The 26,399-nt window shown below is 48.7% G+C and overlaps 2 protein-coding genes across 5 annotated transcripts in view; both read left to right on the top strand.

The window, feature by feature from the left end:
• Nucleotides 1–1,361: 1,361 nt before the first annotated feature.
• JPT2 (Jupiter microtubule associated homolog 2) lies at nt 1,362–15,910 on the top strand. Its single transcript, XM_082857138.1, has 5 exons — nt 1,362–1,451; nt 6,334–6,473; nt 11,624–11,766; nt 14,502–14,547; nt 15,426–15,910. Exons 1-5 carry the CDS (start codon nt 1,408–1,410, stop codon nt 15,605–15,607), a joined length of 555 nt encoding a protein of 184 aa, XP_082713264.1. The 5' UTR covers nt 1,362–1,407; the 3' UTR covers nt 15,608–15,910.
• Nucleotides 15,911–21,129: 5,219 nt separating this feature from the next.
• The window catches only part of MAPK8IP3 (mitogen-activated protein kinase 8 interacting protein 3), a gene marked incomplete at its 3' end in the record, with an annotated part of 45,855 nt that continues 40,585 nt past the window's right edge, over nt 21,130–26,399 (top strand). For 3 of the 4 annotated variants that reach the window (XM_082856181.1, XM_082856180.1, XM_082856182.1), the window contains exon 1: nt 21,163–21,582. In XM_082856181.1, coding sequence (XP_082712307.1) covers nt 21,265–21,582 — 318 coding nt within the window. In that variant the 5' untranslated portion in view covers nt 21,163–21,264. Of the gene's footprint in view, nt 21,583–26,399 lie in introns of all 4 variants that reach the window. The other variant, XM_082856183.1, reaches the window with a different exon arrangement.

Below are 26,399 nucleotides of genomic sequence, written 5' to 3'. Positions count from 1 at the left end.
CCATAGCCTCATTACTGGTGGTGTCTTTTCAGTTTAATAGCATCTTTAACTAGATCACACCATTGAATCCAAACATGTACAAAGAACAGTCATAGAATAAAAGACACTTGAAACAAGTGGAGGAGGAAAACAGCAGTTGCTTTTTCTTTTTCTTTTAACATTGAGATCTATCAGATGCATTTAGGAGGTAATATGGCACTTTGTCTTAAGAAAAAAAAGAAAGAAACCCACAGCAAACCTTTCCTGACTTGTCAAAACTCTCCTAATCCTACAGTAACTTGTAAGTCGTGTTAGGTGAGGTAAGTCTTGGAAGCACTACAGTAGCCCATGCCCTTTGTTCTGTAACAGGATAACCGGCTCTAGAGCTTCTGGGCAGCAGAACTTATTGCTGTTTTTTATAATAATCGTTAAGCCATATCATCTAAGGTTTTCGGCTTGAGATGTGAATTTGTTTTATAGATTATAAATATACATATACAGTGTATGTATAAAGCAGAATGCCTGTCCTTCCTGATTATTTTTTGTACCATATTGTAAATTATATTATTTATTCTTTATCAATTTGGGGAATAAAAGGTGTTTGGTTATTTAATATAATAAACAAAAGCTGTTAAACTTCTTATGTTTAAATTTCCAGTTCAACTTGTAAATCTGTTTTTATTATTGTGCATAAATACATACTAATACTTGATCTAATAATTACTGTTTCTGCTTTTTTCTTTTTAAGTGTGCACTTTGCAAACAGCCCAAGTGGCTCTCATCTGGTGAGATCTCAGAGGAATCGATGGGCTGTCCACAGTGTAACTGAGCAACAATACAATGCTGAATGTGTTTTGTTTTTTTGAGCTAGAAATCAGACAGCTGGCATAGTTTATCCCTTGCTTCCCATTTCTGAGTTAGTGTTCTTGCCCCCACGACGTGCAGGACAGAGGAACTGCGATTCCGTTTCCTTTGGCCACGTATCGACGTGCCATTGACTGGCTGGCGAAAACCAAGCGTCTCCGGACAGGCTGGACCCAGCTCGGTGCTGCTTGGTGCCGGCACGGCAGACCCGGGAGGCGGGCGGGAGGCCCCCGCGGGGCTGCGGGGAGTTTCGGCCAGGTGCCCGGATAGTGCCCGACCCCGCCCACCTCGGGGGAGTGGGGAGGGACAGTCCCCCGCCGGGTTACTGTCCAATGGCGGCGCCCGGCGCCGTGAGCGGTACCTGTTCTCACCAATCGGCCGCGAGCGCGGCTCAGGCCTCACCAAGCTTCCGTCTCGTGGGGCGGAGTCCGACACCACGATAGGCTGATGCAGCTTGACTGGTGTCGGCGGCGCCCAATAAGAGCGAGAAGGCGGGCCTCGGGTCGCGCGGGGCCGAGCGGGAAGGACGGCGAGGCGGCCGGGAGGCTCCGAGTGGCGGCCGACATGTTCCGGGCGCCGGAGAGTAAGGGAGGCCGGGCCGGCTCCAGGTGCGGCGCGGGCGCAGCCACGGTCACGTAGGATGCGCGGGGGCGGCGGGGCGGCCGCGGTGAGCTCACAGAGCCGGGGCCTCCGGGGCCGAGTCGGGGAGGTGGGCGCGCCCGCGGGACCCGGAGGCCTGAGCGCGCCTCCCCGCGCGTCCGGTCCCAGCACGTGCTCCTTCATTGACGAGCGCGCCGGAGATGCTGGCCGAGCCGTCTGCTGCGGGGGGGCGGGCGTGGCGGCGCTGCTGGGATTCTGGGGCCCTGCGGCGTGTGCGCGAGTGGATGGGCCTCGGGGCAAAGTCTCGTCCCGGGAGCCCTCAGCACTGCCGCAGCTCGGGAGCCAGGCGGCGCCCTCCCCCACTTTACTGACAAGGAAACAGGCGGGACAGCAAGTGATAGAAGGAGTTTCGACTGGGTTTAAACACTCAGGAACACATAGCAGCGCGCTTGCTTTCTTTTTAGCTTGTAGAGCAATGGGTATTGGGAGTCACATAGAGTCGCCAGAGCTAGCAGTGTCCTGCCGCTGGAGGAGCCAGCTTGCGTTGTCCAGCTGGTTCTTCAGCTGCCTAAGAGTTTTCTTTATTGTGAGCCTTTTCTGTGACCCAGCCCCACAATAAAAGCAGAAGAGTGTGACGTCTGTTGAGGTAAACAGTATATAAAATTAAAGAATTGTTTCGAGTGATAAAATCCCTGTAAATTTGAGGGAGTTAGGTCAGTATTCAGTAATACTCCTACCCAAATAATGAGTCCTTATCCCACGTAACAGTGACTATTAATCACTCTTGTCTAGATCTGTGCTGATATGGGGCCAGAAGTATATCCTGGAGTGCTCAGAATGAGTCAGGTTTCTGGTGCCTGAAAGCTGCTGTTCTGCACCACCCACACCAGCTGGGCAAGGGCTGCTTCCCAGCACTTTCTCCGTTGTGTCCACTAAGTACACTCTTTCTTTGTTTACACAGCCTGGCACTGGATGCCTGGCAAACATTGGTCCAGTTAGCGAATAAACACTGTGAGGAACGCTGTGAGGCTGACTTCCAAGCTGTAGGCGACAGTGCAGAGCTGGTGTTCTAAACTGATACCCACATTTCTTTGGGGCATTAGTTTTTGGAGAGGATAAGGAGAAAATTCTTCCTTTTAGGATGTTGGAGAAGGAAAACCCATCTTAATTGGATGATCGATTGGAAGCTCCTGCTTGGGATCAGTTAGCAGCTTTGTCTTAGAGGAATTGACTAGCTCGACAGGCCTTTTTACTTAGCTGTGAAGGGAATCAAGTGGTGGCTGTAAGATTACTGGGCCAGGTTTTCCTCTCTTAAAACCCTACTTTTGTTTTCTTGCTGAAGGATTATCTGGTGTTAAAGGGATTTTGAACTATAAAAGCATTATGCTTTAGCCATCATTAATCTGAGGTCTTTTAAGCTGCAGGATGTATATTTGTAAAGAATTTAATCTAGGTCTATTTTGCAGCTTCACTCCAAACCTGGCAGGTCCCCCATAGCTTTTCTGGGATACAGGAATAAGCTGTTGGAAGGGGGGTCACAAGCATGGATCCCTCCAGGTGACCGTCGATGTGGCCTCTGCTGTTTCTGTGGTCCACTTAAGCTGTGTGTATTTTCTTATCACGTGCCCCTTAGTTTCTGTTTTGTACTTGGAATGTCTTCATTGAAATGTATCCAAGGGGTACTGAAAAAGGAAGCCATAACTGGGAGGCATCCCCATGTAGTGAGGTCATCCCCAAGACGTCTGAGCTACTGGTATTCCCATCCCCCTCCTGTAATTAGGGTTGAAGTGATACCTGCACTTGATAGTGAGCCTGTGAGGGCCGCCTTGAGCCATTGTTGGAGCTTCTGTTTTTATGGAAATGTCTGTTTAACTCTCAGTCCGGTTTATTCGAGACCCAGCTTGTGTGATTTGCTTGACGCTTGTGTGATTTGCTTGACTGCTGCAAGGCTGTGCGACCCTAGTGCCACCCCATAGCTTTTGTGGTGGAGACGCTTGCCACCTCTTCCCAGGAAACTTGGCCATTGTGTACGATAATCTCTCTGCTACAACATTCTTGGGCACCACTTTCCTTCCCTTCTTTTCAAAGTAAAGTAAAATAAAATTCAGAAAAGTACACAATATAATAACATATTTCCACCACCCCAAATTAACATTTGGCAGTTTCAAATAAATATTGCTTACCTCCTGTGCTGCAGTGGTTCTCTTTCCTCATGGAGACTGCAGACACAATTTGAGCCTTACCTACTCCAAAGGTGTCTTTGGAGTTCCAGTGACACTCAGTGCCTCTGTGGCATCACTCATGCAGAACATGGAAACTGCCTCTGCACAGCTCTAGCCTTCCCAGAAAGCGGGGAGCTTCTCCAGGCCCAGGACTTGCTCTTGCTTGTCTTTCCATCCACAGGGTCTGGTGCAGGCCCACCCGTGGTAGGTGCTTAGGGAACGTGCAAGTTAGAGTGAAGCAAGCGGTGGAGGCCAGGGAGAGGCGTGTATCCAGGGATGTGGAATGTGAGAGGAGAGAGTGCTGGGGAGCCTACCCCACATCTGGTCTGACAATTTGAGGGTTTGAAAGAAAAGCTGTGTTGCAAGTAAGTCAGTAAAATAGGAATTTTAATTCATGCCAGTATGAGACTTGATGTTAAGTTCAGTTCAGTTCTGAGGATGGCAGATCTCAGAGACCCAAGCCTGTTGGACCTGCTTGAAAATATGCCAAGAAAAATCAGGAATGTCATTGTGTTGGGGCTGTGAGATTTATAATGGGTGTGGGAGTCGGATGGCCTCGGGTGTCCCCCACCAGAGGGCCTGACGTGAGATCTTACTACTGCCTTTCTAATTTAAGTCTGGTTATTGGTCATTTTTTTAAAAAAGGTTTTTTCCCTTAAACCGAGTAATTTTTTTCTTTATCAAATCCTTAAGGAAATGCTAACTGCTGGACAGGCATCCCTGGCCCCTTCCTTCAAGCTGATGTGACTGAACCCATGTGGAAGGCTGGCCCACTGCGCACTCGGCTTGGGTGGCGGCGTGGGTGGTGGCGAGCAGCCTGCCTGCGGTCTCCGTCCCAGTGAGCAGGCACACTACACTGGTGGCCCTCGGAGCAGACGAGCACTTTCTGCTGTCCTGCTTTACAGCCAGAGAGCAGAAAACTCTGTTCCCTTTAAATTACAACGAATGATCAGCTCCCTTTCTAGCTCTGTTGAGGAAACAGCATGTTAAACATCCTATTCTTCTAGTGTCTGCATCGCTTTTGTGTGGCGAGCTCCGCAGTTTCACTTTCTAAATGTCTGGGGTCACAGGCAGTCCTCTTGCTTAGGACTGGTGAAAGAGCAGGGGCCACTCAGCAGTTTAAAACTCTGCTTTAAAATACGTTTGAAAATCTAGGTGTCCTGGGACTTTCCTGGCGGTCCAGTGGTTAGGCCTCCACGCTTTCACTGCAGGCAGCACAGGTTCCATCCCTGGTGGGAGAGCTAAGATCCTGCAGTGTGGCCATAGGTTTCCTGTAAAGATGCATATGAATTCAGTGTTATGCTGCCCTGCTGAAGGAGACCGATGCTCTTGGGGTGTCAGGGAAGAGCTTTATGGAATTTTCTTAATTCTTCAGTTATTGCAATAAAAAGTGACTCAAGGTCCTGCTCATCCACTTCTGAAATACCCAGCCTCCAAGTGCATGGCAGATTCCCAAAGATCGAGACCACAGTAGATTCGGCTGGTGGTGACTGAGTGTGGGAATAGCACTGATCTCTGTGGGTGTTTAATTAAAATCCACACTTGAAGGATGCCAGTGTGTGCTGGGGTGACACTCTGCACATGTGTTGATCTAAAGTGAACAGTGGTCCAGCTGGTGTGTTCTGATCTGTCTGATGTTTAACTTGTCATTGGTGGTACCAGACCTTGGGACTGGAAATCATCAGCCTGGTGTAGATTCCCAGGACTCACGTGGGTTAGTGGGGGTGGTGCTCCCCATGGTCTGAGCTGACACTTTCCATTAGAAATGTGAGCCACATAAGGAATTTTAAATTTTCTAGTAGCCACACTTTAAAAAGTAAAAAGATTCAGGAAAAATTAAGTTTAATAGATATTATTCAACTTAATATGTACAAAACATTATTTCAACATGTGATCAATGTAAAAGATACAATTAAAGAGATATTTTTGCCTTTTCTTCTTTGTGCTGAGTCTTCAAAGTCTGGTGTGTAATCTATACCTACAGCACATCAGAGCTCAGACCCCCATGTCCAAGTGCCCACTGGCCACAGTGGCCAGTGGCTGCCCTTTTGAGGACGCAGCTCTCTGGGTCAAGCTTACTCTGGGTAAATGGTGCACTGCCCCGTCGTTTCTTTCTAGAGGATGTTGAGGATTATTAGGGTGTAGTCTGAGCTCTGCAGCCAGACTGCCTGGGTCTGAGTCCTGGCTCTGCTACTTCCTGTGTGGCCCTCTCTTTAGCTCACACTCATCTCTGTGAAAATCATGCCTGCCTTAGAGGGTGGCCGTGTCAGTTCTTTGGAACAGGAGCTAGCGTGTATAAACGCTGAGGGAGTGTGAGCTACAACACCCAGCACTATTGTCTGCTAATTAAAGTGACTATTAAATTCTACTGAACTGGCTCAGTTTGCCTGTTTTATGGAAACTTTAATTTTACTAATGAGAGGTCACAGGAGTAACTTCAGAGTATGCACATCTCTGGAGGTCTTGGCATAATCAAGATGTGCAGAGAAAACCTTTAAGGGAACTCAAGGGCAAGAAGGGAGGTTTGCCGGCTGGCCAACGGCCATGAGCTTGTCGTGCCACGGTGTGTGGTTTTCCCACAGATGTCTGCCCTGTCTGGCTGTGCCACAGCCCCTGGATGGTGGCGCCCGGGCCATCTGTCGGTCCCTCACACCCTGTCTGCTTGCAGGGCCATGAAGCCCCCGGGAGGAGAGCCGAGTGATCGTCCAGAAGAAGCCGCATCTCCACGCAGGCCTGACAGGATGGCATCTAATATTTTTGGATCAACTGAAGAACCTCAGAACATACCCAAAAGGACCAATCCCCCTGGTATGGGCTTTTGACTCCTTAACCCTTTGGCCTCTACCTGTTCTCTTTTGTGCTGCTCTTTTGATAAAAATTTCCCTTTCTTTATATTGATCCTTTCAGATATTTTCTGGTGCAGGTTATCCCCTGCCATCAGAGTCCTAGAGTGGAAGGAAAGTTTTATCCTGACTTGTGCTTTGTGTCCTGAAGGTGGCTCGGTCATTTTGGAACTCCCCCTCATCTGTCACCAGATACTGGCTGTGTACGGGCACTGAGGGTACAAAGGCAGATGGTGGGGTTCTGGTTCCCACCACGGAGGCTCCCCAAATTGTCCCATGGACTCCTTGAGATTCTTGAAATTGCATGCAAATTGTAGTTTTAATCAGATTGTTAGTGGGATTGAAACTAAAAAGGGTGGCTGAGCCTGGCACACATCTGTGTGGCTCCTCACTACTTACCCACCTTCTAGTGGCTCCAGTGGGAGGGAATCTCAGAAGAGTGTTTCTCTTGGTTGATGGACGGTCCAGCTGAGCGACTGCACAGTGATAGTTACCTGAGGAGCTTTCCCCTGTCTGTATCTACGAGGGGAAGACAAGGTTTGTTCCATCCTTAAAGATCTGAGAGACCCAACACAGGAGTCAGAATTTCAGACAAGTAACGAAATCAAGCAGAACCAGAGCTGGAACTGCTCCCTACCCCACCCCAATTCTGGGTACAAATATTGCTTGACAGACCTAGAGGACACACAAAGCAATAGATTCAAAAGCTAGTTTTTTGGTTGTTTGGTTGTTTTCAGTGGTTTGGGGTGGGGGGTAAGGAGGGGTGGAGGTTAGTGGTACCTTTGGATTTAGTTATAGCAGAGAAGCAGGTGGTTCTTGCTGAGTAACATTCTCCCCTACCCAGTTTGTGGGGGTGCAGGGCCAGGAGTGCTCAGCCCTGCTCATCCTTTGTACCAACGATGTGATGTGGCAGATAGACTCAGACTGGAGGCACTGGAGGTGGGTGCACCAGCAGCCGTGGCTCTGGCTCGGCACCATGCGCGGCTGCAGCTGTCTCTGGGGCTTCGGGTTCTCTAGACAGTGTGACAGCGTGGGGCGGCGCTGCTTTGCCAGGCCCTCAGAATCTCATGCTCCCCCGCCCATCTCATGCCCTGTGGGCAGCCTGGGCCCCTCCTGACTGGAGAGTTAGAAAACCCCTACGTTGTGCACAGTCGCAAGGTATCATGACAGCGACAGGACGCCCTGTGCCAAAATGTCTGCTTCTCATGGTCCTGTTGTTTGGGGTTTGTTTTCTGTCCTGCCAAGTGCTCTGTGGTGATAGTTGAGCATTTAACAAACGCCGGAGTCCCCCCTCTGCCTCCTCCTGTCACCCAAGAACTCTTTCTAACTGATGAATGAACTTACATTTAAAAAAAAGAGAGAGAGGAAGGAGGGAAGCAAGGAAAGAAGGAAGAAAATCACCTGTGATGAATTTCAAGGGCAGCCCAGAAGGGAACCTGCTGGTATGTCCAGCCCCGCAGACTCGACCCCGCAGACTCCGGGGAGGGCCTAATGGAGCACGTTCAGAGCAAGGGACTTGCCACTGGCCGTCACTGGAAGTTAACCCAGGCTGGTCGGGTGCCGTGTTTCATCTATGCTTCTGGTTTAGACCTCCTCCTGACAGTGGTGATTGATACGGGTGGGTCATTTGGTGTTTTTCAGGGGCTGTGCTGGGTGCCGGTCTTCTCCACAGCTTGGGGGATAGGTGGCGTTACCCCCTTTACAGAGGAGGAAGCTGAGGCTCGGGGTTCACTGGCCTGCCTGAGTCCACAGCTCGCCTGGGTGGCAGAACTAGCCTTTGGATGCAGGTTTTCCTGACTCCAAAGCCCGTGCTCCCAACTTACCTCCTGAATATATCAATTGGGGTAAATTTCCTGAAATGGAATTGCTGGGTCAGTTTAAAATGATGGTTCTAGGGCTTCCCTGGTGGCGCAGTGGTTAAGAATCTGCCTGCCGGTGGAGGGGACACAGATTTGATCCCTGGCCCTGGAAGATCCCACATGCCGCAGAGCAACTAAGCCCGTGTGTCACAACTACCGAGCCTGCGCTCTAGAGCCCGCGAGCCACAACTACTGAGCCCTCGTGCCACAACTACTAAAGCCTGCGCACCTAGAGCCCGTACTCTACAAGAGAAGCCACCGCAATGAGAAGCCCACGCACCGCAACGAAGAGTAGCCCCCGCTCACCGCAGCAAGAGAAAGCCCGTGTGCAGCAACGAAGACCCAACACAGCCAAAAATAAATAATCATAATATAAATAAATAAAATGCTGGTGCTTCCACTGGTCTTCAGACGTGTGCTCCAGGATGTCTGTAGCGCTTGCTCCCCACGCAAGGCGCTGTGCCTTGTGATTTGGTTCTTTAAAAAGCATATCTTGAATTTATTTTTCTTCAATTATGAGTGAATTGAGCATCTTTTCCACCTTCATAGCCGAATTCATCTTTCAGGTAAAATGTTGAATAATAGATGTGCAGTGTGTCTGTTATTTTACTTTTCATAAAATTCAAAAACAGAACTGTGTTGTTTAGGGTTGGACATATACATGGTAAAACTAGAAGAAGTTTGTAGTTTCCAGAAAATTCGGACGCAGAACCACACAGGTTTTTGGGAGTTGATAACATTCTGTAAGACGCGTGATTGTCTGTGATCGTTACTTGGGTGTTTGCTTTATTTATATCTTAGGTACTTATCTGTGTCATGTTTCATAGTTTTTAAAATGTTTTTAAATGAGCAGTGCCTTTAACCAAAAACTTGAAATTGAGTTACTTTTATTTTTATCTTGCATTTTAAAATAAGCTGAATGCGATCTTAGAGAGAATTTACTTAAGCATGACCAGCAACAGCGTGGTAACAAGCAGCGAGGGGTGACCTCGGGCAGCAGCTTTTCTCCACTTTGTAGTCCAAACATTTCTTCTGCTGACGACACCCTGTTTGTAACAGCAGCCCAGCAGCATGACTGGGAGCTTCCTCTCCATGCTCTGCTCTGCCCACTCCACGTGTCGACTCACTTATCTCACCAATGACCCCAGCCAGGTGCTGTCACACAGTTGGTTAGCGGCTGAGCAGGATCCCGCCTGGCACTGGGTCCTGACCCCATGCTGTGCCGCCTGCCCCAGCCCGAGGGCTGCGGGTCCCTGGGAGGCTGTGGCTGGGGCTGGAAGGCTTGTGATCGGCCTCAAACGACACGAATGTGTGCATCTTCCTGCAGTCAGTCCCACCCGTTCTCTAAGCTTCTCCTGGCCCAGAAAAGCTTCCAGGGCCAGGTTCCCGTCCTTGTGGAGCTGTGCTTTGTGTCTCCCAGACAACCAACCGGCGTCCCGAAAGGCTGGTCAAGTCTGAGGGCTTGCGAGGGGACAAGCGCCCCATGGAGCCTCCTCCTCCTTGGAGCTCCGTGCTCCTCTCACGGTGCACTGTCCCCTGTTCTAACAGTATGGGTTATTACAGCCAAGAAGTGACTGTTTAAAATTGAATTTCCTGGAGACAGTCAACAAAGATCACAACTATAAAAATGAATATGTTTAGCAGTCCTAAGCCCCTGTACCACAGCCACCCCATTTCCTGAGCAGACACATGGCCCCCAGAGGGGAGCACTTTGCAGGGAGGAAAGTGGAGTAACCAATGCCCTTTATTCACATACAGGTGGATAAGAATACCCTTCCTTTTACAGTAAGACGCTGTGTGCTGTCTAGATCGTTTTGTGCCTTTTTCACTGAACAGTGTCCAAGGGAAGCTTCTTTAGCAAATGTTCACTGAGCATTTACGTCCCCAGTGTTGTCGTAAGCATTTGACACACAAGCGACAGTGAGTCACTGAATCCCCTCACAGCGCCGTGAGGAAGGGCCTTGTACCACCGCCGTTCAAAGGGTGAGGAATGTGGGGCGCAGAGGGGCCGAGCAACTTGTGTCTGGTCTCATAGCCATTTGTGGATGCACCTTTCTTCTGTAAGATTATAAATCTTAGTGGGCGCTTGGTGGAAGGGGGGCGCTGGTTGCTGAGTGCAGAGGGGGATGGGCTGGTGGCATGTGCTAGCATCTTCCTGTTTAACGTCAGCATTTACTTCTCATGTCCATGCCTTAGCCATCAGCTTATAAGAACTTACATCTGAGGGCTTCCCTGGTGATGCAGTGGTTGAGAGTCCACCTGCCGATGCAGGGGACACGGGTTCGTGCCCTGGTCTGGAAAGATCCCACATGCCGCGGAGCGGCTAGGCCCGTGAACCATGGCTGCTGAGCCTGTGCGTCCGCAGCCTGTGCTCCGCAACGGGAGAGACCACAACAGTGAGAGGCCCGCGTACCGCAAAAAAAAAAAGAACTTACATCTGAGATGCATATTTTCATTGTAGCTCATCAAATCATTTCTGTTTGGCAGCAAAGATGTTAAATGTCTGTAATTCAGTGACACATCTAGTTGTCACTGGAAGCTCCAGACAGATTGAGGTGAGGAGAGTAGTCATTCTCAGTAAATGTTGTTTTCCAGATTACAGGTTTGCCTTGAATAGGGCATGTTATTAATTCAGTTCTGTCTGTCTGACCTCAAAATTTAGCGGATGTTTGCTTTTTTTTTTTTTTTGTGGTACGTGGGCCTCTCACTGCTGTGGCCTTTCCCGCTGCGGAGCACAGGCTCCGGACGCGCAGGCCCAGCGGCCATGGCTCACGGACCTAGCCCGCTCTGCGGCATGTGGGATCTTCCCGGACCGGGGCACAAACCCATGCCCCCTGCATCGGCAGGCGGACTCTCAACCACTGCGCCACCAGGAAAGCCCCAGGTGTTTGCTTTTAATCTATGAAAGAACTTTTCATGGCTTTAATGTAGAAGATTCTTAAGCAGGAAAACATGAAAAGTTCAGGGTTAAGGAAATTCTAGAGGGGAAAATGCTGTTTTATGCCATCTTACCGTCTCACTCTTAGCGGCAAGCCCGGGACAGCTCAGTAATCGTGAGGAAGGCCCCAGCTGGCCCCCAGAAAGGGGCTGGGTTTGACATGGGTCTTTAGGGATGCTCGTCAACCTGATCACCCCACCCTTCTTGGCCTGAATTCAGGACTGGCACTGCGGTGAGAGGAGGTCTCTGAAGTCACGAGTGTGGAGGGTGGGTGGGGTGGATGTTCCGGGTTGCTAACCATCCTGATTTTTTCTTCAGGGGGGAAAGGAAGTGGTATATTTGACGAATCCATGCCTGTGCAGACTCGACAGCGTCTGAACCCCCCTGGTGGGAAGACCAGTGACATTTTTGGCTCCCCAGTCGCTGCTACTTCACCCATGGCACACCCAAACAAACCCAAGGTATGGACTGCATACAGATAGCAGACATGAGAGTAAGAAAAGCAAAACTTGAGCCAGGTACTCTTAAAAAGGCTCTGAGGAAGGTGTGACATGTTATTAGGAAGAGACAAGATGGGTGACAGTGCTTTTCCTGGCTGTAGTCATTAGTCACCAAGTTTCAGAGCTCTCCTGAGTCATCAGAGGAATGTATTCCAGCCTCGTGATGACTCGAGCCTTGGGGGTCGCTGGTGGTGGGGGCAGCCCACTGCAGGTAGGCCACTGCCCTTCTCTGCACATCATGGATGGATGCTGAGGATATTTATAATACTGAATGTAAAACAGGGGAGTTCACCTCATAAACATTCCACTATTTTTAGTGGTCATCAATCAATAAGTACAGTAACTACATCGGATTAAAATTCACCAAATACTTAGAATTTATGGGTTCCTGATAATTTTTTTTTTTTTTTTGCGGTACGCGGGTCTCTCACTGTTGTGGCCTCTCCCGTTGCGGAGCACAGGCTGCGGACGCACAGGCTCAGCAGCCATGGCTCACGGGCCCAGCCACTCCACAGCATGTGGGATCTTCCCGGACCGGAGCACGAACCCGTGTCCCCTGCATCGGCAGGCGGACTCTCAACCACTGTGCCACCAGGGAAGCCCCATGGACCATCTTTGAATTCTTATCAGAACAACCAAGCCTCAGTCAGACCAATCCTCATATCAATCAACACCACAGGGATTTAGTCAGAGTAATACAAGATATAGGAAACTACATGGAGTCAATAGGGGGAGATCTTAGTAATTTTTAAAAAGACTGAGGATTGCAATCCCTATCAAAGTTCCAACAGTGGTGTGGTTTGGTTTTTTGGTTTGTTTTTGTTTGTGGTGTTTTGTTTGTTTTTTTAAAAAAATGGAAAGACCTATCCTAAAATTCATATGGAATCTCAAGGGACCCTGAATGGCCAAACAGTCTTGAAAATGAAGTACAAGATTGGAGGGTCACACTTCCCAATTTCAAAGCTTACTACAAAACTACATGAATCAAAACAGCATGGTGCTGGCATGTAGACCAACAGAATAGAATTGAGAGCTGAGAAATAACTCACATCTGTGGTTCATTGATATTTCCACAAAAGTGCCAAGATCATTCGTGAGGGGAGAGCGGTCTCTCCAACAAATGGTGCTGGGAAATTGAATGTGCACATGAGAAGAATGAAGGTGGACCCTTACCTTACACCATGTACAAAAATGAACTCAAAATATAGGGACAGATATTATTCTTGGATTCGGCAGTGGTTTCTTAAATGTGACACCAAAAACAGGCAACAAAATTTAAATAAATAAGTTGAACTTCCTTAAAATTAAAAACTTTTGTGCATCAAAAGATACTATCAAGAGAATGAAAAGGCAGCTCACAGAATGGGAGAAAGTATTTGCACATCACATATCTGACAAAGATTTGCTATCTAGCCAGAATATGTAAAAAACCCTTACAATTCAGCAACAAAAAGACAACCACATTCAAAAATGGGCAGAGGCAAGGGGGAGGGATGGCATGGGAGTTTGGGGTTAGCAGATGCAAACTATTACATATAGAATGGATAAGATCCTCCTACTGTATAGCACAGGGAACTATATTCAGTATCCTGTGATAAACCATAATGGAAAAGAATATGAAAAAGAATGTATATGTATAACTGAATCACTGTGCTGTACAGCAGAAATTAACACGACATTGTAAATCAACTATACTTGAATAAAATAAATTTTTTTAAAATAAAAATTTCAGAACCAGAAAAAAGGAGGCAAAGCATTTGAATAGACATTTCTCCAAAGAAGACATACAAATGGTCAATCAACATATGAAAAGATGCTGACCATCCTTAGTGGGGAAATGCCAATCAAAATCACAATGAGATACCACTTAACTCCCGCTAGGATGGCTATTATCAGAAAAAACAGAAAATAAGAAATGGTGAGGATGTGGAGAAATTGGAACCCTCATACACTGCTCTTGGGAATGTATAATGGTTCAGTCACTGGAAAACAGTTTGGCCGTTTCTGAAGAAGTTAAACATAGAATTTATCATATGATCCAGCAGTTTTACTCTTAGATATATACCCCCAACTGTGCAAACAAGAACTCAAACAGATACTTGTACACTTAATTTTAATAGCATTATTCACAATAACAAGAGTGGAAACAACCCAAGTGTCCATCGGCAGTTGAATGGGTGAACAGAATGTGCTGTGCTGTACACATGTGATGTTATATTATTCAGCCCTAAAGAGGAATTAAGTTCTGACACAGTGCAACACGGATGACTGTGAGAACATGTGCTGAGTTTAAACTTGACTACGTGTTAAGACATTTAAGGAGTCGTTAATATTTGCAGTTGCGAGAGAGTTTTTTAGGACATTTTAAAGAGCCACATCTTGAAATATTTATGGATAAATGAAATATGGGATTTGCTTTCAAATAATCCCACTAAGGGGTGGAGGGCTGGAAGTTGGGAGGCATGTGTGGCTGAGACCAGAATGGAGGCGAGCAAGCTGATGTCACTTGCTGTAGAGCAGGTTACCTGGGGGCTCACGGGGCTCTTCTCTCTGCTTTGTTTATGGTTAAAATTGTCCAAATAAAAACTTTTTAAAGGTAAAAATAGACCCAGGTCATCCACGCCTTTCCCATCGTCTGCCTGCGCGAGGTAGGAGGTGTCCGAGTGGCGGATTGACCTGGGTTTGCCTCGTTACAGGACCACGTGTTCCTGTGTGAGGGAGAGGACACATTGGACCTTAGAGGTGAGCTTATTTTCTGTCCCTTCCCTGGGGCCCACGCTTTGCAGAGGCCGCTGGTGGGTGGGGAGGGAAAACCTGGTGCCCCCACAGCCTGCTGGTGAAGACAGCAGAGTTGTGATTGCGGGAGGGTTTTGTGTTGGAAGGAGGCAGGGGAAATGGGCTCAGTTACTTCTGGTGACAGCATTCCCACTTTTCTGCACCTCCTGTCAGTGCTGGTCAGCCTGGGCCTAAGGCCAAGGCGTCCTCTTCTAGAAGCTCATCTCATGTAGTGAAGGGCAAGGGTCCAAAGCCTTCAATGAACTTGTGACCAAGGGCAGCGCTTTCAGACCTGGCAGAAGAGAGGGCGTGAAGGAGGGGAAGACGGGGGGGGGAGGGGGGGGGTGAGGAGGAGCAGTGCGGGGCTGTGGTAGGGGCGGGGCTCCCCCCTGATGGATCGCTCCGCAGTGAGCCACCCCGCTCGTGGGCTTGGGTGTCAGGCCCAGTCAGTCCCCCATTGTCCTCTGAGCTGACTGCAGGCACTGATTTCTGCCTTCGGGTCACCATTTCCCTTTGTCGATTAGGAAGAGATGGGAATTTGTTCATTCAGAAAGTCCAGAGTAACCTTGCCTTGCCTTGCTGGGCCCCTCACTTAAGACGAGCTCACTTTGAGGATGTTTCCTTTTCATACTTGAGGTGGGATGGAGGGGAGGGGAGTCCAGCAAGCAGTATGGAGATAACCCCTCAAGGATTTTTCCAAGCATGTTTCAGTACAAGCCTGGCTTCAGCCCAGCCCTGGGGCAGGCAGAACCTGCTCTGCTTTCACATTTCCCTGGACGGCATGCCCTTGCCCGTTGGGTGGCAGGCAGCCTCTAACAGGACGCTGTGCTGACTTTGTCCCGCAGCCACAGCCAGCGCCTCCCCCAGACAAGAGCCGGGTGAGCCAGGTGGCCCGAGAGAAGCAGCCCGCGCCCAGGAGCCTGCGCCCACCGTTGACAGCCATGAGCCCAGGCTGGGCCCGAGGCCTCGCTCCCACAACAAAGTCCTGAACCCGCCTGGAGGCAAGTCCAGCATCTCCTTCTACTAAGATGCTGCTGCGTCCCCCATAGCCAGACAAGAAACTCGAGAGATAGGATTTCAAAATTATAGTTTCTTTAGCCTGAAGGAGCGGGGTGGGGAGAGGGTCTGTTGGGTGGACACCTGAAGCTGCTGCTCCGGCTCCACTGCCATCACGAGAAGCCGGAGACCTCGCCTCCCAGAAACCAAGGGAGGAAACGTGATCCCTGGTGTGAGAGGAGCTCTCGGGTGGGTGGGCAGGGAGGTGGTGCCAGGCAGGTGCGCCTGAGGTGTGGGGTCTTCACGTCCTTGGTGTGTTGGCTAATTGGGTATCTAGGAGTCACTAACACAGTAGCAGAGTTTAAAGCCTTTGAGAGAAATCCAGAAACCATGTGTCCGTTACTGTGGGATAGAAGAGCAAGACACACTGAAACCCTAGTGGGGTGGGGAGGGTGGGTATCTGGATAGACCCCTCAGATCCTGATGCTGTTTACCCTTCATGGACACGGTCTCTGTTTCTGGGACTTCGGCCCCAGTGTTTTTCACTTCAGTTCCACAGATTTTCTTGAAACATCTTCATTGCTTTTCCTCAGCAGCTGTCAACAAAAAACCAAAATGTTGTTCTCAGTCTGATGCTTTATGGAAAGATTTTGTACCCTGATCTCCCAAGGTGCCCCGCTTCTGCCCTCTCAATCCTTGGCCAGATCTTACGTAGAAATCTCTCCCTTTCATCCACGAGAGACTGGTTTTGGGCTCTTTACAGGCAGTTTTGCTTGTGAATTGTTCCTTTTTTCCTCATCAGCCTTAAGTCTAGGCCTTTGCACCTCACCAATGATGTGGACAGTTCCCTTCACCAGCAACACTTCCTATCTACAAGGCCACTAACTTCTATAGGACTTTGAAACTACCCAGATATATCCAGGTAATGGGATTATTTAACTCCTTCATGTGTCTTCATTTATATTCCTGCTGACAGTGGGAAGAAGAGATGCTTGAGAACCGTGGGTTCTTAGGTTTGGGTTCTGTCATAATAGCTCAAGACCTGTTCTCAAGTACCAGCTTTACATCAGTAACTGTTGACTCTGGTCTGTTTCTGACACCTTTCTAGAAAAAGTCTGTTGCTCAGGTACACCAAAGAGGAAGGAAAGTGTTCTTAGGCCACCCTTTATAAAGCTTTGCAGAACCTCTGGATCATATTCACAGTTTCCAGACGAGTCTTAGAGACCTTAGGCCAAGAGATTAAATAGTTTGGCAGTAAAGTCTCAACTGGCCCATTCCATGGTATTTGCCAGCAAAGATAATGGGCTGGCAAGAATCGTGGTGCTGTAATCTGTCAGGTGGAAGTTTCTCCCATTGAGCCTCTAAAGGGCTACGGTGTCGGTTCCTGTACTGCAGTCACGTGGGACCAACAGTCTGGGTTGGAGCTACTGGTACGAGTGCCTACAAAGCTAATGCAGGTGCTAAAAATGTCTTCATCGTTAAAATGTAGTCACACTTCTAGTGGCCTGGACGCTCAAGTGCCTGCAGGAGCTCCCTGCCAAGCTCCACATCCTCCACGGGCGCTGGGGGGGTTCACACAGTGCTTTGCCAAGCAAAGACACTTTGCTTTTCTGTCCCCCTGCTGACTTTGGAGCCAAGAAACACTGATTCTATGTGACTCTCAAGTGCTTCCTATCTCCTCCATCCTTCAGATGGTCATTTATAGGAAAGTTGTCTGGAATTCATTTTTTTCCACATTAAAAAATGTCATAAATGGTGGTTAGCTTTTAAGCTCAAACACACTAACTTATTTAACTTACAATAAGATGTTCCAAAGGTAGAAATGAACTGCTATTTATAACTTTTTTTTTAATATACAAGAAAATGATTTATGAATTCCAAATTGGATTGCCAAGAAGACCCTGACATGCTGCTTGGCCCTCGGGGCTTCAGTCTCACCGTCAGTTATATGAGGGGAAGAGCTTTCTAGATCTGTCCCCTGGCAGGGACTTCCGGAGCAGAGCTGGGGTTAGAGGCCTGGGGGAAGGAGGAAAACAACTAGAGCAGAGCCTCTGGGCAGCAGTGACCACATCACCTTATTTTTGTTCCCATCTTCCCTCTTCCTTTCCCTCCTTGGGGCCGTGGGCATGGATTTAGAGAGCCCCGAGCAGTCTGGTCACTGGGAGGAGCAGCAGAAAAGTTTTTGCTCGTTTGAACCTGATGGGGGAGGCCACTTGCATTTGGAAAATGCTCTGTACATTGGGGACTGCCTGTATTTGGAAGCTTCATTAACTCTTAGAATCCTTTTCTCAACCTCCAAGCTGCATTGAGAAATTACTCATCTGTATTTTTATTAAGCCTTAAAACTTTATGTGCATTTGGTGCCAACTTTTTGTAAAGCTGTATCAAAAACAACAAACCTGTGCTCACATCTCGATGTAACTTTGAGAGGAGCATTCTGTTATTTTTACAAGGCAGGAGTGGGTGTAGCCGTTGAATTAAACTTAGCAGTCACGTACTCAGTCTTTGCCTATTGGTTGTGTACACAGTGTGTGTGCATGCGGGTGGGTGGGTGGACATGTTCATGTGTTTCCTCCACGTCCATTCTCCAGAGTGCCTGAACTCTGCTCCTTCCCTTACAGCTTTTCATTGGTTGATGGGGTTTGCCTTTTTTTTTTAAAACTAGAAGATGCCAAAATTAATCTTCTCAAAGTTTATGGATTTAAGGTTTTTTCATTTGAAAACCAAAGACTTGGCTTTGAATAGAATGGACAGGAATGCGGCAGTGTTCTTTTAGTTTACGTAAATTGAAGGTAATAATTCTTTTTTCACTTAACACCACTTGTTTTCCTGAAGAATTTGCCTCTGAGTTGACTTTGAAACTTCCACGAAAGCCTGACAGTGAGTAGATGAAATGCTGAGCTATTAGAATCTGCCTATAGATTCAGGTCCTGTAGAGAAAGCATAGATTTTTCTTCTTTCTTATATATTAGCTATTTTCATATGTCCTACAAGCAAACTTAATATCTTTATGTGTGTTAAGTGGACTCAGGGTGATGGAGCTTCTCAGACTGCCTGCCTGGAGAGCTCCACTAGAGGAGGCTTCCTTCTAGAAGACTGCTGCATCAGGGCCAACTAACTGGACAGCACTTCAGAAGGAAACCCAGCATGGGTGACCTGACACTGTCTTCACTTGTTCATCTGAGAGCATGTTCCCAGAACTGGGCTAGGCACTGGCACCAGTACATCACCTATTTGTAGCAGCTGCTCCAGCTGCAGGCAAGCACTGAGGTTTTGGAGTGTCACAGCCTGTTTGTCTCCAGAGGTCAGGCAGTGGCTGAGTCAGAGGAGCAAGGTGGGCTCCCCTGCATTATGGTGAAGAAGTGGAAGACATCTAAGGGTTCCCTCTTCAGGGCCTGTGCCTTGTCCAGAAATACACGGCTCTTTGGACAGAGCATAACTTGTTCTAACATCTTTGTGAGTTGAACCCTGCAAGGATGTCTACACCTCCTCCTATATTATCCCGTTTGTTTCTTCTGAACTCGTTATATTCTTAATCCTTAGCGTTCTTGGAGCTCATGAATGAAATCTTCCTGTTCTGTGTGTGACTACAAAGTGCTACAAAGTGCTATCTAAACTTGAACTTAGGAAGAAATGAGGGGGACATTACAGGGACCTAGGTGAGTTTTTAGCAGGCATTAGGGGTGGATACTTCGAAGTTAAAGTATTGATAGAACTTTTGAAACCTGTGTGCCCAAATTACATTTTAGGGTCTTGTAATGAGAAAGAGAAAAAGTTGAATAGCGAATTATCTTTACAAATTGTAAAGGAAGCAAGTTCTAATTCAGTTAGCTTGAGCTCTCAAGAGTGTACTAGTGTTCTTCAGTAAGCATCAAGAATTATCCAGCATATCATTTTGTTAAAACTCCTTTTTCTTTAACCAGTTTCAAGTAACAAATCTGCCCATACATGTTAGTGGTAAAAACTAATAAAGTTGATGACAAGTCAGTTGGCCTCTGACTGTGGTAGTGGTGGCTGGCTTACTGTATTCGCTATTTTAGGAATTGAAAAGGGGCCATATTTCTTGGAACGGCTTAGAGCAGAAGTCAGAAACATTCCCCAAAACATTCACCAGCTTTCTCTGTAACTTGCTTACCAGAAGAAATTATATATTTCATGTTTGTCCTGGCTTATTTTGAGAATATAAAACAAGTCTATATTGCATGCTTACTATTTGCTAGAGATTGTACTAAGCCTCTTTTGTGATCTTCATAGCACTCCTAGTAGGTTGGTAATTGTTTTAGGCTCAGTTTTACAGTTAGCTAGGATCAAAACCCAGGCAGTCTGAATGTGAGACTGAAACCTCAGATCGTCTCTTAGTGGGGTGGGTGAGCATCCATACAGCACAGTACATTGCAAGGGGAAAATTGTGCAACAGTATTTAGGGCATCACCTGCAGGAACGTTCATTGGTGCAATCAGGTTAGGATGAACTCCCCTTGAAGCATCGCATCAGGTAAAAGGCAGGGGTAAGAGCATTTCTGTTAACACGAAGCTGTCACTCATGGGTTTATGATCAGGATTCATGCCACCTGTGTGGCCCCCAAAGCTGAAAGTGTAAGTCTTAGATTCATGGTGTCCTCAAGATACCAGAGAAAGAAAATGCAAATCAACTGGCTAAAAGTGGAAGAAATAAGGGCCTATCAAAACTGGTAGAATATAAGAAAGTCAAACAGGACAAATGGAAATTAAAAATATAACTGTTGAGGGACTTCCCTAGCAGTCCGGTGGTTAGGACTCTGCGCTTCCACTGCAGGGGGTGCAGGTTCCATCCCTGGTCAGGGAACTAAGATCCCACATGCCGCGGGGAGAGGCCAAAAAAAAAAAAAGTTGAAATAAAAAACTCAGCGTAGAGGTTAGACTACACATAGCTGAAGTGAAACTGGTAAATTTGAAGAAGTTACGCAACATCAGGACACAGAAGTGGACCAAGTGAGAGTTTGTTACTGGATTTTAGGATGAGACGGGCAACTTGCATTTACTTGGAATCCCAGGAGGGACCATGGAAAGCACAGCCGCTCTGAAGGGAGCTCTGAGTACCTACTGTGTAGGAGTACATACTGCTGTGCAGTGAGGCTACAAAGGCAAGTCACATTTAACCAGGTCAGTATCGCGGTCAACTCCGTAAGGGAGGGAGGGGCGCACAAAGATAACGGCCATTTTTCTTTGGAGGGTAGGGTGGGCACACGGACGCTCGCTTAAGTCTAAACCGTACAAAGTCATTTGTATATACTTAGGACATAACGCTGTCACTTTGTAGAAGTCCACGCCTGCGTCGTGGGAGCTGGCAGACAGCTGCTCTGATGAGCCTGACCGGAAGCGCTCCCAGCCCCGCTCGGCCGAGCTTCTGGCGCGGGGACTGGCTTCTTCCTACGTTAGGACCCCTGCGACCTCTAGCGGCGTGACGCCGCGGGGCTCCGGCTGGACGGGCGGGCACCGCCCCCGCTGTCTAGGGGGCGGGACTTCCGGGCGGCGGGACTTCCGGCCGCTGAGCGACGGGCGCAGCATCAGCATCAGTATCAGCTGGCGGCGGCTGAGGCGACAGCGGCTGCGGCGCAGGCAACGGGTCGCGGCCTGCGGACTACGGGCAGCCGGAGCGGGCGGGCGCGCCGGCGGACAGCAGGCCGCGCTGGCGGCGGCGGTGGCCGCGATGATGGAGATCCAGATGGACGAGGGCGGCGGCGTGGTCGTGTACCAGGACGACTACTGCTCTGGCTCGGTGATGTCGGAGCGGGTGTCGGGCCTGGCGGGCTCCATCTACCGCGAGTTCGAGCGCCTCATCCACTGCTACGACGAGGAGGTCGTCAAGGAGCTGATGCCACTCGTGGTCAACGTGCTCGAGAATCTGGACTCGGTGCTCAGCGAGAACCAGGAGCACGAGGTGGAGCTGGAGCTGCTGCGCGAGGACAACGAGCAGCTGCTCACCCAGTACGAGCGGGAGAAGGCGCTGCGCAAGCAGGCCGAGGAGGTGCGTGGGCCGGGAGGCGCCGGGGCCCCTCCCGGGGACCCCAGTCCTTCCCGGCCCGGGGACCCCGCCCTTAGCCCCCGCCCTGCCCGGGCCCCAGCTCACGCCCCGCCCATCCCACCAACGCCCCCGACGCCGAGCCCGGCCCAGGGGCTGATGCCTGGCTCCCACATCCTCCTGGCCTGCTGCTCCAGCCAGGAACCCTAGCCCTGAACCACCTGGCGTCACTGGGGGACCTTGCATCCTAAACTGCCTCAGGCCTCCGTCTCCCCTCCATACCCACTTCTCATTGCAGACGCCAGTTCTTTTTGCTTTTGTGTGTGTTTTTCCGCAAACGTGTCCTAGACCCCAGTTACAACTTCTGGTTGCTGCAATTTTAATTTTAATTTTAAACCCTTCCAGAAAGGGGATTTCTGATCTTCTTATGGTTCTGCAGCCAGAAGAGGTGTTGTCAGATCTTTGCCTTATCCCTAATCCAATGTTTTGACGGTCTGTGACATGGGTGAATTTGGTGATTGAGGTAAACACATTACCAAAGCCACAGTTAGGCTGCTCCTCTGGCACCAGGTGAAAGACTCCAGGTTTCCGGAGGTGATTTCTTTGCCCTGTGGTTCCCTCCGTTGGGAATATTGTTAGCTTATGTGGACAATGCTGAGAAATTCCACTGTGGCTTCTGAGGAGTTAAAAGTAGAATTTTGAAGTACTTGATCGTGTTTTAGGATACCTCCATAACCTGGAAATCACTTATTTGTGAACCAGTTAGAAGAACCATGCATTGCAGGGAATACCACTTACCTTCATTCATTCACTATGAAATATTTAGCCCTGTTGTCAGACCCAGGTGGATTCAGGGGACCTGGGTTCTCATTCCTGCCTTGCCTTTGTGACCTTGTCCATGTCGCCTGCCCCCCTCTGGATTTTGATTTTCCTTCAGTCATATGAGTCAGTTGCCCTAGATGATCTCTAAGCCCTGACATTCTGTTGTTCCAGGCATTAGGTGATGGCTTTTTGGTTTATGAATGGGCAGTTTCTTATTAAATGAGCTAAATTCCTTTTTAACTAATTTGGATTAACACATTCTTGATTTTAGTATTGAAATGGAAGACTGTTCCAGTATTTTGGCTTTTTCTTAAGCTAGGGCAGTTTATGTTCTCCTAGTTTGGTTTAAAGTATGTTTATAAAAATTAAGAGTGCCTTGTATCGTTCCTACTTACGGTGGTTTACGTTGATCTTGGGTTTTTTCATTCATCTGTCAAGAGGCTCTTGCCTATTGATTGGGGTGCCAGGCTCCACCAAAACTGATTTAGAGTTCTCAACTTAAGGGAGATGCAAGAGCTCGTAGGATTTTAGAGTTCAGAGTGGCCATAGGCATTTACTAGGGAAAGAACTGGCCGCAAGAAGGAGTGGGGGTGGACCAAGGTCACATGCTCTAGAAGAACCAGGCCAAGACGCAGTCTACCCTGACACCTGGAGTGGGCTCTTCGTTCCACTGCTGTGGGAGGTCAGAGAGCGTACCCCCAGAAGACGAGCTCTGGGGCTCCCCTCACTGGCCGTGGGGCAGTGGCTGCCTCCCTCATGCTGGGCAGCACCTCCCACTTCTCTGACTGCTCTCAGCGGCCATTTGATGCCTAACTGAGGTTTTGAGTAGGTTTGTTTTCTTTCACTATGTACCGATGTGGTCAATATAGTGGACGAGAAGGAACTAAAAGGAGAAAGATGGACAACCTTAAGGCTAAGAATCATAACCATCTACCTTAAAAATTTGCTCTGCGTGGATGAAGCCCCTGCTCTGCTCTGCATGGTTCAAGTGCAGCCGCAAGCGAGTGTGGTTCTGGCCTCCCACTTACGCCCTGGACTAAGAGCTGAGGGTGCGCATGTGGTATGGAGGAGAGTGCCCTGGAGGCCGAGACCCATCCTTGCCCCAGCTATTAAGAGATGCTGAACAGAGAGCCACAGAGTGAACAAAACGCTTGGCTGGCCGGCATAAAGGCTGTGATTTGATGCTAAATAGTATGCCCTTGGAGAGACCTCATGTGATGTTACAACCAAGAAAAGGGCCAAAATCTGTAACCATTTTGGTATTCTAGCTCATTTACTAAATCCAGTAGACATTCATTTTCAGTTTTGTGGAAAAGACCAATGTACACTGTGGCCTGGCTTCTTTTTCCACACAGGGCATGAGATCCTAGATGTGTGTCTGATAACACGGGAGGCTGAACAGCATGGGCTGCAGGCGTGTGCGTGATGCAGAGTAGCTTCTGCCTCCCCGGCCACTCTGCTCAAGAAGGCTTAGTCAGAGCTGAGTAACCTGAGCCGCCTGCAGCCTTCCTAGCACACAGAATCTGCAGATTTAAAAAGAAAGAGCCTTGAGCAGAGCAAACACCTCTGCCCGCTACATCTTGCCTGTAATAACCGCAGTGAGAGATTGCGAGTCTGTTCTGGTCCCAGGGTGACTCTCTCGATGGGAGTGACGGTAGCTAGAGGTAGTGGGGTCCAGGGAGGGGGGCCAGGCCCCAGAGTTTGCAGATGCTTGAGTGTCAGCCTCGCCTTTGGGAGCTGCACACCCTGTGACCAGTCTTCCCCTCTCTGGCCTCACTGGCCGCTTCTGTAAAGTGCGTGGGTTGCCAGACGTGGCAAGTTTCTTTCATCTCAAGTGCCAAGTCCCGTGATTGGCTGTTGTTTGCCTGGAGAATTGCAGCAAGGCAGATCTAGCCAAGCCAGGGAAGAGCACCTTGATGGGGCAGCCGCGGGTGGCAAGCGTGGGGCATCTCAGTCTCTGTGCGGGTTTTATGCTTGTCATCGAGACCAGTGAGTCCCGCTCAGACTTGCAGAGCTAAATGGATGTTGCTGGCTTCTAAAACCTCTACAGAGACCTTAAAAATGCTGAAACTGTATCCAATACAAAGTTTTGAAAACCCACTGAGTTCTTTCCCATTAGAAAAGAAGGTTGGAAATGGGCATTTGACCAGGATGGCCGGGACCGAGTGGGCGCCCCTGGGCAGTGCTGCCCACCGTGGCCCCCAGGGAGGAGGGAGCAGAGGACTCCATTCACTCCAGTCCTGAGCAGCAAAGAGCCTTCCTCGCAGGGATCAAGTATTAGGCTCACAGGAGGAAAAACAGTGTTTGAGAGACAAGGTGTGAGTTTAGCAGCCATCATTCACCTTGAAGTCTTCTTGGCCCTAAGGAAACTACTGGTAACATCCCCCACTCATCACAAGCAACTCAAGTGGACGTTCTGTCCATGAGACATGGCTGTGGGTATTTGCTGATACCTCAGTGTCTGGTGCTGTGTAAGGAAAGCATCCAACTGGAAAGTTTTACCCAAAACTGTGTTTTTCTAGTTGTACAAAAGTAATGCATTTTGTAGAAGAATATTTGGACAGGATGAAGCTGGAGGGGGCAGAAGCCATCATTCTACTCTATAGAGATGATCATTTGGCATTTTTTTTATAAGTGAATTAATATATTGACTCAGAAGTTTTTCTTCTTGTGTCCCATATTACAAATAGTAAATTCACCCCAGCTTAGACAAAGTATGCAGTTTCTTCTGCTGCCATGTTGTCGTATTAAAAGAGAGGTTTTTGTTTTGTTTTGTTTTGTTTTGGGTTTTTTTGGCTGTGCCACACTCAGCATGTGGGATCCCAGTTCCCTGACCAGGGATCAAACCTGTGTCCACTGTGGTGGAAGCGTGGAGTCCTAATCACTGGACCACCAGGGAAGTCCCAGGGCAGTTTTTTTCAATTGTTAACTTTTTTTACATGAAGCCATTAAGATTTGGTGCCCAGAGCTGCCTTTCCTCGTTGCCTCTAAATACTGGTCCATTATAGCTCTCTTACTAGAGTCACCAGGAGTACAACAGACTCTCCCTAAACAATGGGAACAAATAGGCACAGGAGAGGGCTTGCCTGGTGGCGCAGTGGTTAAGAATCCACCTGCCAATGCAGAGAACATAGGTTCAAGCCCTGGTCAGGGAAGATCCCACATGCCGTGGAGCAGCTAAGCTCATGCACCACAACTACTGAGCCTGCGCTCTAAAGCCCGCGAGCCACAACTACTGAGCCCACGTGCTGCAATTACTGAAGCCCACGCACCTAGAGCCCCTGCTCTGCAACAAGAGAAGCCACTGCCATGAGAAGCCAGCACACTGCACTGAAGAGTAGCCCCCACTCGCCGCAACTAGAGAAAGCCCGCACTCAGCACCAAAGAACCAATGCAGCCAAAATTAAATAAAAGTAAATTAAATTTAAAAAAACAAAAAACAAATAGGCACAGGAGAGCAGAGAGAGGCGCTTTCCAGCCAGAGAGAACAGAACATGCGGAATAAGCCCCACCGCCCTGCCAGGCTCACCCAGCGGGAACCCTTGGAACCCTCAAGGCCCTGTGGTGGCCGTTAGGCAGCGGGGCAGGGACTGGGGCAAGTTAGTTCTCCCAAAACTAGAATTTCTAAGTTAAATTTTAAATCTGTCTTTTTTTAAAGTTTCTGTTTTGGAATAATTTATAGAAAAATATAGAAATAATTTATGGACAATCTCACCCAGATTACCCAAGGTGAACGTTTTTCCACATTACTCTTCTCTCTCCATCTCCCTCCCTCCCTCCTGCTCTGCTATGACCTGAGGGCTCCTGCAAGTCCTATGGTGTCCTCAGTTCCCTATCGGCTTCTCACTTTGTGCTTTTTACAACCTTGATGATGTGATATCACAGGCCAGTTATCTTGCAGGATGTCCCTTAGTTTGGCTTTCGTGTGACCTCATGACCAGTTGCAGGATGGAAGCTGGGGAGGGACACTTGTGTAGGGGGCAGGGTCCCTTTTCCCAAGG

This window comes from Leucopleurus acutus (genome assembly GCF_964270905.1).
Source record: "Leucopleurus acutus genome assembly, chromosome: 16".
In the NCBI taxonomy this organism is placed as follows: domain Eukaryota; kingdom Metazoa; phylum Chordata; class Mammalia; order Artiodactyla; family Delphinidae; genus Leucopleurus; species Leucopleurus acutus.
This window is presented reverse-complemented; position numbering and strand designations above follow the sequence as displayed.